This window comes from Gracilinanus agilis, chromosome 1 (assembly GCF_016433145.1).
Source record: "Gracilinanus agilis isolate LMUSP501 chromosome 1, AgileGrace, whole genome shotgun sequence".
NCBI classification, from domain to species: domain Eukaryota; kingdom Metazoa; phylum Chordata; class Mammalia; order Didelphimorphia; family Didelphidae; genus Gracilinanus; species Gracilinanus agilis.
Window position 1 is genome coordinate 109,936,013 of NC_058130.1, and position 15,314 is coordinate 109,951,326.

At 36.9% G+C, this 15,314-nt stretch overlaps 1 protein-coding gene across 1 annotated transcript in view; it reads right to left on the reverse strand.

Annotated features, from left to right (window-relative positions):
- ADAMTSL1 (ADAMTS like 1) overlaps positions 1-15,314 on the reverse strand; it is a 392,524-nt gene that overhangs the window by 239,267 nt on the left and 137,943 nt on the right. The window contains 1 exon segment of the mRNA XM_044657022.1: positions 3,783-3,909. Within this exon segment, the coding sequence (XP_044512957.1) occupies positions 3,783-3,909 (127 nt within the window).

A 15,314-nucleotide genomic window follows, 5' to 3' on the forward strand; every position in this document is an offset into this window, starting at 1 on the left:
GTGTGTGTGTGTGTGTGTATAATAGAAGGGCAGGTAATGAATGGAATGAGGGCAGGGGAATTCCAGAGGAGGAAAAATCATGGTAAAAAGGAAGCCAGATAGTATCAGATTTAAACTAGGTCTATGTCACAATTTTACCCAGGTTTGGCCTTGGTGCCAAAATCAAGCATTATGAATATATTTAATGTTTTAAATGAATATGACACTAATTTCAAGAACCAGAAATAAAGTATATTATCTCAGATTAATGGTGGGTTTTTGTGTTGGGAGTGCAGAGAGAGGGAAGCTGGAGGAAATGGGTAAAGGTGAAAGGTCAGCACAATTATTTCCCCATAAAAATTACAAAGGGCTGGCTTTTTCGGTTTCATTTTTTCTGTTTGTCTTTAGGTTGTGGAATTACTATGTATTTTAGTCTTGAACGTTTTTCCTTTCTTATAATGTGATAATTATTTTTCAGGATTCCCTCAACTTCTCTTTTTCTCTGGCACTTTCTGTTACTCCCTTCTACATCCTCTCTTCCTCCTCCACCTCCCCATTTTTTGTTCCTTTCTCTGTTCCACTGCCTGATAGCACAAAGGGAAAAATACAATTCTATAAGTTCAGATACAAAATGAATTCAATGTGGGGAATACAAAATGTGCTTGAGGCTTGGAGAAAACAAAGCTTTTGGTGACTTTTGGCAGACCATGAGGAAAGGACACAGCAGAGCACTTTCTAAGCCTCCTGGAATGGTGAGCTGCATATTTATACAATCAGATTCACGTGGCAGGCTAATCTCCAACCTGCCCATGGGTCACTTCTCAGTTTGTAAATATGAGGCATAGGGGTCTTCTAGCGTGGAAGAAATATAAATGAGTGGGCTTGTTCGCCATCTGCTATAGATTTTGCTGTGTTTTATGCTCAGGCTGTGCTTTATTGGCATAAATCATTTGGTCCTGAGGACATACGGTGCTAAGGTAAAGGGAACAATTGCATTTTATCATGATATGCAATCATCGGGTTTTGTATTATATAATTTACTCAATATAATACACTTCATTTAGGTATTTGCAGATCAGGAAAAGGCCTCTAACATTCTGCTTGTTCCTTCTGAGTCTGTACAACTTAGTTCCAGTTTTTCATGCCACTGAACTCACAAATTGCCTTCCATTGTGTATAACAGATCAAGTACTTTAGTGTTCATTTTCTTGGGTGGAAGGTAGTGTTGGTGGGGAGTGAAGAGAGGGGCCAGAAGGCATATATGGTAGTGGATAAGGAAAAAAGGAAGTCTTTCTACTTCAAAAAATAACTGCTTAGAAATTGTGATGGATTATAATTTCTCTGTAGTCATTATTATATCTATATAACTCACTGGGTAATTTACAGTCCATATGGATGAAGAGAGGGAATCATTGATAAAAACATAAAACCAAAGGAATATTAGAACATTATAGTTGGAGGTCTTGTATAAAAGCAAGATACTCTTACTGTTATCCGAGTTCTAGGTACCCAGGGAATAGTCTAAGGTTTAATGCTCTTGAATGTGTAATTAAGAAGCTTTGATATAGGTCACAAAACAAACAATAATGACTGCATGATTCCTGGTTGTGGTTTCAAGGTGGGAAAAGATCAGAGGTCCTAGTTCCTATTAGCAGTTCTACGTTAGAAAGAGGAATATTAGTACTTGTGGTCATAAGAGGCGATCCCCAGGATCCCTATATTGTTTAGGACCAAAACAAAGACCAGGAGATCAGTGACCATCTCTTCCCAGATCACAGCACTTTGGAAGCACTGCAAACTTCCAGACTTCCAGAACTAGCTGTGAAAACAGCAGGGTGAAGAAGCCTGAAACTCAGGATAGTACACCTACTCCTTCCCCCAAATCCCATGAACAGAGAGCCCAATTTTAACATAAAGTTAAAAGTCAAGAAATAAGCTGTAGAAAATGAATAAAAAAATTAATCTGACAATAAAAGTCTGCTTTGGTGACGGAAAGCCCCCCAAAACCAGAAGGGAATATCCATGTCTCAAAGCCAAACACAGATTGAACACAAGTCCAATAGGAATTCTTAGAAGAGCTCAATAAATAGATTTTTTTAAAAAGAGCAAAAAAATTATTTAAAAAATAAAATAAGAGAGATAGAGAAGAAATTGGGAATATAAATGAGAACAATACAAGAACATTATGAGAAGAAAGTTATCAGTCTAGTAGAAAAGATACCAAAAAGGCTGAAGAAAATAACTCTAAAAAATCAGAATTGGTTAAATGAAAAAAAGAGGTAAAAAAATCTCACTCAAGGAGGTAATCTTAAAAATTAGAATTTCCAAGTGGAAGCTAATAATTTCATGAGACATCAAGAAACAATAAAACAAAGTTCAGTGAATGGAAAATATAGAAGAAAATTTAAACTATCTCATTGGAAAAAAAAACCTACATTGAAAATAGATTGAAGAGAGATAATTTAAGAATTGTTGGATTGAAAGTCATCACTTAAAAAAAAGGGGTCCACACATAATATTTCAAGAAATCATCAAGGAAAACTGTCTCAACATCTTAGAACCAGACAACACAATGGAAACCACACTGATTACTTTCTTCAAGAGATCCCCAAATGAAAACTCCCAGGAATATTATAGCTAAAATCTCTAGGTCAAAGAGAAAATATTGTAAGTAACAAGAAAAAAACCATCTAAATATCATGGTGTTACAGTCAGGATCACACAACATTTAGCAACAATCACAATAAAGAATCAGAAGGCTTGGAAGATGACATTCCAGAAAGCAAAGGAGATATGACTATTACTAAGAATAACCAAACCGTCAAAACTGAATATACTTCCTGGGGAGGGGGGGAATGGATATTTAATGAAGTGGAAGACTTTCAGGTATTTCTGATGAAAAGGCCAGAAATGAATACAATATTAAACACACAAACATAAGATTCAAGAGAAGCAGAATAAGGTAAACATGAAAGAGAAATCACAAGGGACTCAATCTGGGATTCACTTAAATAAGTACTTTGTTAATGGAAATACAATATCAGGGTATTCCCTCTTGTTAGATGTACATCGGGTGAGAGGAGCTACCTTATCCTATCAAGGATTGTTTCCTTTCTCTATAGGTATATTGAAAGACAAACTATTAGAATTGGTTCTAAATGACCAGGAGATAGAGTTGACTGAGCTTGATTACTTCATTGCCAAGCTTTTATTTCCATTGCAAACTGTTCTTTTACACTAAGAATAATGTTTTTTTTTGTTTAAAAATGTCACACAATCAATAAAGTATTACTTTGATTCATTTTCTAATAATGGTGTAGGATTCAAGATGATTATTCATACTATTCTTCCTAATCCTCTTTGTAACCAACCATATACCAAGATGACCTTTTGGGAATAAGGATTAGATGAAGAGAATAGGGTAAGGATAACATAGGATAGTGTAGCATAAATAGGATAGAATGAAGCAAAGCTAAGTCTTCCACTAGGAAATGTGGCTTCTTTATTTTGGGCACTTTCCTCCTTGATCAACTGAGATATTTGTAAGGTGCTTAGCACAGCCCCTGGCACATAGGAGTAACTACATAAATACTCATCCTTTTGGTCCCATTTGGCCAGGTAGTCTTAGCTTTCCCAAACTAAGTCATTATTTAGTGGAGAACAGAGTTCTCCCAAACATGCTCATTTCATTTCCCATTTTGTTCTCAGCTGTATCTTAACATCTTTCCCAGACCAAGAGAAAGTAAACTGCTAGACAAGCACCAAGAGGTTCCATCCCAGGGAGGATTAGGTCCCCGGCTTACGTTTGGATGCTGAGAGCTGCGATTTGTACTGCCCTCTGACCAGCCGGCAGGTGGAACCGTCTCCATTGCAGACTCCACAGTTATCTTCCTTGACGGTGCTTCCTAGCTGGTGGTCACAGCCAACAATCTGACAAAAAAAAAGATGTACAGTTCAAACTGAGCACCTACTGACGGAGAGATCCATCTCTGTGACTAATTACCACCAAATTATTCTCATGTCATCCCTGGAGGGCTATAAAATATGTTACCCACGAAGGATTCTGAACCCAGCCAGGAGTCTTACTGAACTTGGGAGTCAGAGATTCAGAACTGCTCCAAATGGTTTTTGCAGTTCAGACATAGGGGGAGGGAGAAATGCAAAAGTGTATGAATGTGTGTGCATGCATGTGTACACAGGCCTATGTTTTCGTGGACTTCATGTATATAGATATATATGTATAGGGAGGGGATGAAGAAAGCAGATATTCTCTCTCTCTCTCTCTCTCTCTCTCTCTCTCTCTCTCTCTCTCTCTCTCTCTCTCCTTCCCTCCCTCCCTCCTAAATCTCATTTTGGTCTTAATACAATTTCTGCATTAATTAATAAATTCATTCAAAACTTATTAAGTTCCTACACTGTTCAATGCACTGTGCTAGGTATTAGAGGCATTGATAAAAAGAGGATGACTTATTGTCCTTTAGAAACAAAAAAACAAACAAACCAAAAAGGGATCCCAAAGATAACTCTGAAGCAGAAAAGAAATGAGACTCTTAGGCAATTTTAAAAGATCCATTATATAAAAAGCAATGCTTTCTGTGTTCTGAATATGGGGAAAAGATCAGTAACTGGCAAGGTTTTAAGTGCAATTAAGTAAATGTACTTGAACAGTCTAAAACAGGGTCATCAATATTACTAACCTATATGAAAATATAAGTAGTATGGTTTAATTATTATTTCCTCTCTACTTCTAACATCAAAATCAAATCTAGATTAAATTTAATACAAGTTTGCATTTAGGATGATATGATTTTGAGCCTGAAGGACTTTAAAAATAATCTAGTCAAGGACCTTCATATAACTCTTCTTTAGTTTTATGGATGCCTTCTTTTAAAAAAACCCCAGCTATTTCCTGATATACCTCATCCTCCCACCACAACCAATCAAGCAAATTGTTCTGCCATTCTTAAGTATTTGGGTACTCTTTTGTTTCTGCTTCTTTGCAGCCACAAAAAAAGTATAGCTACAAAAGTTTTGCTGTATTAGACCTTTGTTTCTGTCTTTGATCTCCTTGGGGTATATGCCCTTTAATAACTGGGTCAAAGTGCAGCAATAGTTTAGTGACTTTTCCTGTATGATTCAAAATTTCTTTCCAGAAGAATCAGATCAATTTGCAGTGTTCACAACTGCATCAAAATTATGTACCTATAGAATATTATTGTTTTTGAGAAACACTGAATATTTTTTGAATGAACTGATTCTGAGAGAAATAAGCAAAATAAAGAGGACGATATGCACAATGACCATAATAATATAAAGAGAATTATTACTTAAAGGCAGTAAAACTGACAGATTGAAATGACCAATTTTAGTCCATAGAAAGGAAGATGGAGTGATGATGAAATGTACTCTTTCCTCTAAGGAGGAACCTAGAAGACTCCAGATATGTTGTGTTATTGTGATATTCACTATGCCACATGTGAGTGATTTGTCAGTTGGTTTTACTTAAATGTTTGGTTTCTCTTAATAGCTAGTAATTATATATGCTTTACAATTTGCGAATGACTTTACAAATATTATCTCATTTTATCCATATGATATCCCTAGGAGAAACTGAGGCAGACAGAAAGTGAGTAACTTGTCCAAGGTCACACAGTTAGTGCATCTTTGAGGGCATATTTGAATTCCAGGTCCAGTTCTCTATCCACTATTAACTTAGCTGCTTTACAAGATTGGATAGTCAATAAACATTTATCATGTGCCTCCTATATGCCAGGAGATACAAGGAAAAGGAAAAGTCTTTATTCTCAAGAAGCTTGTAGAAAGGTTCAGGGTATATATCTGTGTGTGTGTGTGTGTGTGTGTGTGTGTGTGTGTGTGTGTGTGAGAGAGAGAGAGAGAGAGAGAGAGACAGACAGACAGACAGACAGACAGACAGACACAGAGAGAGAAACAGAGAGAGAGAGAGATTTGGTTTGGGGATGGTAGAGACAAAAACTGGTACAAAAACAAAAAGCATCAATGAAACTTAAAAAAAATAGGAATAAAATTATTATCCTTTGAAAGTGTCTTAGCATGCTTGTCTTCCCACAAACCCCTCTATTTCTTTTATTATCTTTATTAGTTGATTAAATGAGATGAAATATTAATTTGCTTTAATTTAAGTTTCTCTTATTAGTAGTCATTTGTACAATTTAAATGAGGTTGATTGTATGCATGTCTTCTTTTGAAAACCATTCAAAACTTCTAACCACTGTATTTTGGGGAACACGTCTCTCATTCAATTCATGAGAGAACAGGGGCTCAGAAGGTCAAGTGATTTCCCCAAAATACCACTTAGACTGTCTTCCTCGTGCCTCTCATGCTCATAATCTTTATTCTTTGTTTAATTTAATTGTTTCTTCTTTTCGGTTATATTTAATAATTGCAAACATCTGTTCAGGCAATTCTTAAAAATATGATTTATTTAGCATTCTGTTTTGTATGTGCTGGGTTTTAAAGAATGTGGTGGGTAATGTGTATTTTGCAAATAAAAAAAACAAACACAAACATCTTTTAAACAGATGACAAAGTTATAGCTCCTTCAGAGTAGCAAACATTTTCACATGAATAATCTATTAGGAAAACATTGTTAAAAACACTTGCATTTAAAATGAATAGACAGCAACTTAGTCAAATCTCCACAGTCAAATTGCTGTCCTCTTCAACCTACTGGAGAAACTACAGTCCTTGTCTCAGAATCCATTTAAGCTTTGTCTACATGGATCCATGTTGTGGTTAAAAAAAAAGCAACACCAAAACTCAAACCTTTTGTTAGTGTCCTACATGACAGCAACAAAAATATTTCCATGGGCAAGAAAAAGTATTTGTGGGTGGGCTGATAACCCTGCAGGCACTGGTATGTATTTATTCCTCTTTGGTTCTGTGTTAGTTGTGTGGCCTAGGGATTTTTTTTTATTGGTGGTGTGTTTGTACCATCAATATAACTTTACAAAGAATTGGCCCAATGAGTTTTACCTCAATCATCAATCAATTCTAGTCGCTAGCCAATCATGTTGCAAGTAAGGAGTCTCAAATAAGGGAGCTGGGGAATAAAGGATGGGAGAAATGCCAAGCAGTCAAACCACTAAACCAATGGTTCCAACATGTGGCCTACAGTCACGAAACCAAAAGCAAATCTAACAATAAGCAGTCACATCTTCTGTTGACTATATAAATAATTCACACGTAAAGGCATCACTATTTTTCAAATTATGTATATACTACTGTGATGAATAAAACAAAAATTCATTTTAAAATATTACCTAATTGAGAGAAGTCTTTTGCAAGTGTGCAATTTCTCAAAAAAAGGGATCTGTGGCACACCCATTCTTGTATTCAGGTCCACAACATTTCTTGACATTAAATAGGGGTGATTACACTGTAAAAATGTGGACAATATAGCTCTGAACCATTAGATTCTTTTAAGGAACTTTCACTTTTGTTTGAGAAAACTATTTATTCGTCTTAATAGCCACATGAGTTCTGACTACACTTACACACACATGCAAAATTTTCTATATTGCAAAATATTTGGGGCTATGTAGAAAGGGCTTTAATTTTCCAAAGTGTTTTGCTCTACACAGGGATGGAATGACCAAGAGGTATGAAAAGCCTACCCTCTCTAGTGGGAGCATTTCATGTTTCCCTGATTTTTCTCTTCAAATTACAAAGACCTATGATTTCCCCCAAAGGGCTTAGATTTCTTTGGAACTGTTTTGTGTTATTATTTGACTCGAGAGAAACCAAAAGAGATAATTATATACCTCCCTCCCTCTCTGATCCTACTCATTTCTCATTGATACAAAAACTGTGTTGAGAACAGTTAAACTTTGCAAATCTAGAAAAACAGTGATGCTAAGAATAGTTAAATGGAAAGCGACATACTTCAGGGCTAACTTGGCCCTAGCATTCGATTTGGAACTCTCAAGTGTGGGTTTGTGAACCCTAGGAAATGAACCAAGTTAGTTCTAACAGTGTTTTATTTAACTTCATTGTTTAAATGACTAACATCTTTCTGACACAATTGTTTTTTTCCTTGATATCAATTCTTCTTTAAATGCCAAGATATTCCAACTCAATTCTTTTCTACATGTGGGAGACTTTTCTATCAGATGTAATTTACTTTTTTTTTCTAATACAAATAGACCTATTTTTTTTTAAAGTTATATTAGGCATGTAAATCACCATTGAAAGAATGGGATCTGTTGACATTCAATAAGTGTTAAATAAAAATACTTTAGTAAAAATGCTAATTAAAAATCTAACAGTGTAAACTGAGAGGAAAATAAGAGAGACATCAGCCTTAGTCTTACTCAGTGGAGATGATTATTGACAGAAACACTAGTTTACTACCAATTCAGACACAGAATGTTTTAGACCTGGGATACTTTGGTGCTTTGAAAGACCTTTGATTTTCACAGAATGGGAACTCCTTCCAACAGTGCAGATCACAATTACTTTATTCTCTGTGATTCTTGGCTATGATTTCCCACAAATCCTCCACAGCAGATCTATTAATATGCAGGAGACCTTTAGTTCTCTTCGTGTCTCTAGAGTTACCAGTGCATCTTTGACACCCTATTTTGCTCACTCTCAGTAGTCATTTAACTTTTTTTCTGATTTTATATAACCTTAGTATAAGACAGCATGGCATAGTGCATTGAGAGCTGTCCCACTGACACAGAGAAAGTCTGTGACCTTGAGGAAGACACTTAATATCTTGGTACTTCAAATCTACATCTCTCTCCATGCCTTTCTCCTATTCAACTCTAAACCATTCTTATTACTCATCTGTGAACTCAATTTCAATGGTCTGTGATTTTTCATTGTTTCCATTAATGTGAATTCCAACTCATTTCCAACTCAGCAGCTGGTCTTTGAGAGCTTTTGTGGACGAAAATATTATAAGCCTGTTGCCAACCTGGTGATAAGCCTCACCCAATTCAGTGAGGTTGGTCCTCAGTCAGCAGATATATAATCATTGAATATGCCAATGGTCTAAGTTTGTCTAGTTTGGCAAGTGCTAGAGTTTGCACTCTATTCTCATGGTCTTTGGAACCAGGGTGACTTCCATGGCACAATGAACCATTGCAATGGAGAGGAGTAGGATTTTAATGGAGGAAATAGTGTTCAGTTATTTTTTATTTGGGTCTAAAGCTTCATGTTCCCTTGGCATTTTTCTTAGCAAAGATTCTAGAGTGGTTTGCCACACCCTTCTACAGTTTATTTTACAAATGAGAAACTGGGGGGCAAAAAGGGTTAAATGACTTGCCCAGGGTCACAGAGCTAGGAAGTATCTGAGGTCAGATTTGAACTCAAGAAGATAAATCTGTCTGACTCTAGGCCAGGTACTCTGTCCATTGTGCCACCTAGCTGCTCTAGTGTAGGGAATATTTGTACTGATAAACTAATTTAAAAATTTTTCTCAATGAGTACCAAGTCATAATCTATACAATAAATATTTTCTATCCATTATATTTTCAGTATGGGTGGTTGGACTGATCTTTTACACTATGCAATTCACAGGTTATATTTCATTAAGAAGGCTTTGTACTCTTCTAGTTCACAACATAATGGTGACTTGTCATCTGCAAACATTAGCACATCTAGAAATTCATCATTAATAGAAACATTTTCTTTTGTTCATATCTTTCAAAGCTTATCCCTCAAAATGCTGGCATTGCCTTATTCAAATGCCTGTCTTCCAATGAACTCATTGTTTTATATCAACATTTAACCTCGTGTGAGAAGATGGTCTTTTTCTTCAAGCCTGACATGACATCTTGGGAAATTTTGAAATCGGTGGGAAAGATCTTGTCTGAGAACAAGCATTTTAGGCTGCATAAGCTTTCTTAAAATTCCTGAGCAATAAGACCAATGAAATCAGTGAGATATTTGATACAGATAAAAAAGGAAAACCAGATAAAAAAAGGTATGCTTAGATAATCACAAATACGGGGGCAATAGGGGCATCTAGTTGGCTCACTGGATAGAGACCCAGAGCTGAAGACAGGAGGTCCTGGATTCAAACCTGTCCTCAGACATTTCTTAGCTGAGTGACCCTGGGCAAGTTCATGTAACTCCAATTACCTAACCTGTACTGCTCTTCTGCCTTGGAATCAATACTTAGTGTTGATCTCTCTCTCTCTCTCTCTCTCTCTCTCTCTCTCTCTCTCTCTCTCTTTATCTATATCTATCTATCTATCTATCTATCTATCTATCTATCTATCTATCTATCTATCTATCTAGTGTGATTCTAAGATAGAAGGTAAGTGTTTTTTTCTCTTAAATAAGGGGCCAATATCTCTATAACCCCTTCCTGTTGCATGAATAAGGATACTTGAGAGTATATTGTTATCAGGTAGGGGTAGCCAAAGCAGAGCATTTAGGTTACTATGTTATCAATGGCCACTCCATTTTGGATGAATGGTTAAAATCAGCTTTCAATTCCTCTTAGCTACTGATGACAGAAAACTTTCTGCAATGAAATATTTCTCTGAGAGAATATTTTGACCTAAAGTAGTTTAATGTTATTCTACCTTTAAGTTACAACTGGATCCAACAAATAGTCTCTATTGGCTGTATTAGATGGTTATATGATGTTTCTGGTTTCAGCAAAGTATCACCTCCAATATAGTTGCTGAGCAATCGCCAGCCCTATCTCGCTGAAGTGAGAGTCTGGGAACTGTTTCGAAAACAGGACCACTGAGACTCATTGCTGTTAAGATGTTATTTGTGTTGTACTCAGGTCTTCCGTGGACCATCATCATATGCCACTGTCCCTTGGATGTTTGCTTTTTCACAGGCATACCAGTTGTATGTTGTGTCATCCCCTCATAGAACTCCCACAATTGAGCTGACTTCTCTCTCCTCCCCTTCAGGATTTACTAAGAACAAACTCTTCCTAAACAAAACCCCAGAACAATAATATCCAATCCAAGTTGGCTCAGGCAGTGAGCTTTCTGGCATGGAGTTTAGCTCGGCTCTAAGGTAAAGATTTCATGTTGGATTTTAGGCATCAGGCCGACAATATGGGCTGAGATGGTTTTCTCCCCGCACTCTATTAAGCTGACAGCAAGCAAACAGGGAGAACATGAGACTGGAATTCTCTAGACACTCAAATATGTTCAATAAAATGTCTTCACAAGATGCTGCAGGAGAAATAAGGGGACCGAGTTAACAATGCACACAATGTAAATACTACCAACTTTGGGCAGACAGCCTTCTCCAGACTGACAGGCTCGTATGGGTTCACCTGGTTAAGTAGAGCAGTGGCCACATTTAAAACAGTTTCCCTGTGGGCTCCCCAGGCTCCAATAACAAATAGTGAGCCAGTGATGTCAAGCTTTTGTGGGTCCAAACTGTGAATAAGAAACTCAAAATTCCTCAGTTCTCAATAGTAGGAGACAAGAATATGGTGAAAGTAATTCTGAAAACTTGACTGCTCTTGGAACAACTTCCCCTCCTAGCTCTGCCCCACTTCCCTCCTCACACCCCCAACACACACACACACACACACACACACACACACTCTTTGTGAGCTATGGACAGGCGCCTGGATTCAGGGTTAGAGTACTGAAGTTCAAATTACAGCTGTGCTGTTAGTATGTGTGTGCCTGGGAGAAAGGCATTTAATTTCTCCAGACCATGGCTTCCTCATCTGTATAATGGAGTTGGGCCAGATAATATCAAAGTGCCCCATGATCATATGACCTATAGAATACATCCATAGAGCATTGGGCAGCTAGGTGGTACTGTGAATAGAGCGATGGACCAAAAGTGAAGAAGACAGAAGTTCAAATCCATCCTCACATATTTGCTACCTGTGTGATGCTTGGGCAAGTCATTTAACTTCCATTAGCCTTAGTTTCCTCATCTGTAAAATGAGGATAATCATAGCACTTACTTACCAGGGGCAACTAAGTGGCTCGGTGGAGTGCTGGGACTGAAGTCAGGAAGATTCAAGTTCAAAATTATCCTTAGACACTTACAAACTATGTGATCTTGGGCACGTCACTTAACCCTGTTTGCCTCAGTTTCCTCATATGTAAAAATGATTTGGAGAAGGAAATGGCAAACCATTCCAATATCTCTGCTGGAAATACCCAAAATGGAGTCACAAAGAGTCAAACATGATTGAAACAACTGAACAACCTTTGAGGGTGGTGGTGAGAGTCAAATGAGATAACTATAAAATGTTTAGCACAGTGTCCAGCACATAGTAAGCACTAAATTATGTTATAGCTGTATGTCGAGCTTATATACAGGACTTACAAAACCACATACACTGTATCCTTCTCTGTCCTGACTTTTTTCATAGGAATGAAAGTCTACCTTATCAGCAGCTACTCTGGGTTGACAGCATAAAAAATATAGATGACCTCAAGCATCAGCAGAAATAACACTTTATATGGACCAGAAGACCTGGATTTAAACCAAGATTTTCTACTTGCTATCTTTTTGATGTCAGGTAAATTAACATTAATTTCTTTGAGACTCACTTTCTTCATCTCTAAGATGAATGAATTAGACTTGCTAATCTTTAAGATCCCTTTGCTATCTAAGTATTATCTATGACTCTAGCCTTGTACAGAAGACATTCAAGATTACCAATAGTTCCACAAAGAGGAAAAAAAAGGATTTCTAAGTCAATGTTCTACAATTGATATGTCCTGCTGTTTGATCCACAAATCTAAAATTCCACAATTAGAGATTAATTCCTTGGTTTTACAGCAAGTAATTCCAAAAATGATGACTCTCTTGGTTATCGGGGTTGCTGTCAGCTCACACACACACATATATGCATATATATGTGTGTATATATATATATATATGTATATATATATATATATATATATATAGTCCCCTATAGGGAGACCACATGGTTCTTTTGTTCCCCTTGGCAGGTAACAATGAAACAAAGGAAATTCTGGGATCTTCTCCTTAGAGGGGACCTGGATTTGAGAGACCCATATATACAAAGCTAAATAGTATACACTTGAAATGTGAAGGAGTTAGCAGAAAGTTTTGAGACCTGGATTTATTGGTGATAAAAAGAAAACTAAATTGGATTATGGGAATGGAGGTTGGGCAGATAGATAGTAGAATCTTATAGAACCTTGACTAATAACTAATTGGTGTCCTACAGATATTAAAANAAATCCTCTTGGAGAGGGTGTGATTTGAGATGAGTTTTGAAGGAAGTTAAAGCAAAAATGAAAGGATAGCATTCCAAGCATGAGAGATAGCCAGTGTGATGCAAGGAGATGGGTAATGGAGCATCATATTCAAGAAACACTAAGCAAGCCATTATAGTGGGGTCATAAAGCAGATAAATGGAGTAAGGTATAAGAATGCTGGAAAAGTGGGAATGGTTCAGATTGTGAACAGCTAAATGCCTAAAAACTGAATTTATATTCTAGAGGGAATAAGGAACAATTAGAGAATACTAAATAGGTGATAACATTATTGGACCTACTCTTTAAAAAATAATGTTGATAGTTTGGAGTAAGGAGAAGCTTGAAACAGGAAGACACCTTAGAAGACTATTATAGTAGTCCAGGTGAGAGGTTATATGGACGTAAATTAATATTGTGGCTTCATGAATGGAGACCAGAGGACATCAGTGAGAAAATTTCTAAAAGTAGAAATGACAACATTTGACAATGAATTAGATATACATGGTGAATGAGAGTGAAAAGTACAGGATAGAACGGAAGTTGTGGGTATAGGCAACTGGGAGGATTATGGTGGCCTCAATAATAATTGAGAAGTTGGGAAGAGGAGAAGGTTTAAGCATCATAAAGGAGGAGAACAAGGAGAGAACAGTATCAGAAAACATAGAACAGAGAGCAAATCCAGGAGAAAATGAAACTCAGTCAAATGATGCCAAAGGGTCAAGGAGGATCAGAACTAAGAAAAGGCCATAAGATATGGTAGTTAAAAAAAAATCAAAGGTAACATTGAAGAGGGCATTTTCAGATCTAAAGCCAAAGTGTAGAGGGTTTGGAATCAAATGAAAGGAACCAATTGAGATTGATTTTCTCAAGAAATTTACATGAAGGGGAGCTGGGATAAGGGATGCTAACCTGTGGAGATAGTTGGATCAATTGAGGATAATAAGGATGTGGAAGAGATGGGTATATTTGTAGGTATCATGGAAGGACCTTGTAGAGAGAGATTGGAGAGAGAATCGGGCCAATTTGCAGAAGAAAGGGAGTGGGGATGGAGTCAAAGGTGCAGGTTGAGAGGCTTGCCTTGCCAAGGAGAAGAGCTTACTCTTCATATGAAACCAAATTGAAGAAAAAGACAGTGAGGTATTCCAGATGATATGAGGTAATGAAAAGAGAAGAAGATAGAGATCTCAAAGGATGGTTTCCATTTGGGGAGTGATACATGAGATGAGGTCTTCAGTTGAGAAGGTATGGAGAGGGAATACTACAGGAGACTTTAGGAGAGATGAGAAGGTTTTGAAAAGTCCCTGTAGAGAGTAGGGTAATGAATTAATTAGGAAGAAATAAAATTGTTTTCCATTTTTTAGGGAGGACCTAGTTGAGCTTAGATAGCAAAAATTTGGAGTGGGAACATCATGGTTCCATGATTTTCTCCTGCTCCATTCAGGAACACACAAATAAAAATGACAGAAGCAGATGATGGGAGTGTTGAGGTTTGGCAAAGTATAATTGATTGTATAACAAGGATTAAGGCAACTGAAGAAGGAAGATTGTGTAAAGTTCAATTGATTCACCAAGATGCCAAAATAGGAAAAGGAAAAAAAAGTGTATCCAGTGCAAGAATAATGTCCATGGAAATAATTTAGGAGAAGAAGAAATGGGGATGAAGAATAAGATTAGAGGTTTGTATAAATCAAAGAGGAAGCCAAAAGGAAAGATATTTAGATAATCCAGGATTTATGGTGTAATGTACAGATTATGGCACCCAAAGTTCTCCAGGGGTGAGGCTGACCCTGTATTTTGCAGGGATTCCATGCTGCCATCATCTGTACATTACAATGGGTATGGAAGAGAAACACATTTGGGTGATATGAAGGTTAAGAAAATGACCATCCTGTATGTAGCTAAGATGGAGTATAGGAGTAGGTCATGGCAATTGAGTAGATCAAGAATAGGGAAGTTAAGGTATTTGAGGAGGTATTAATATGCACATAGAAATCTCCTACTATGAGGATATGAGATGAGGAATAGGGAAATACTGGAAGCCAAGAAAAACCTGTATTTGAATTCAGCCTCATGATTCCAAGTTCAAATGGAAAAGTCCATCACTCTGTCCTCTGCACT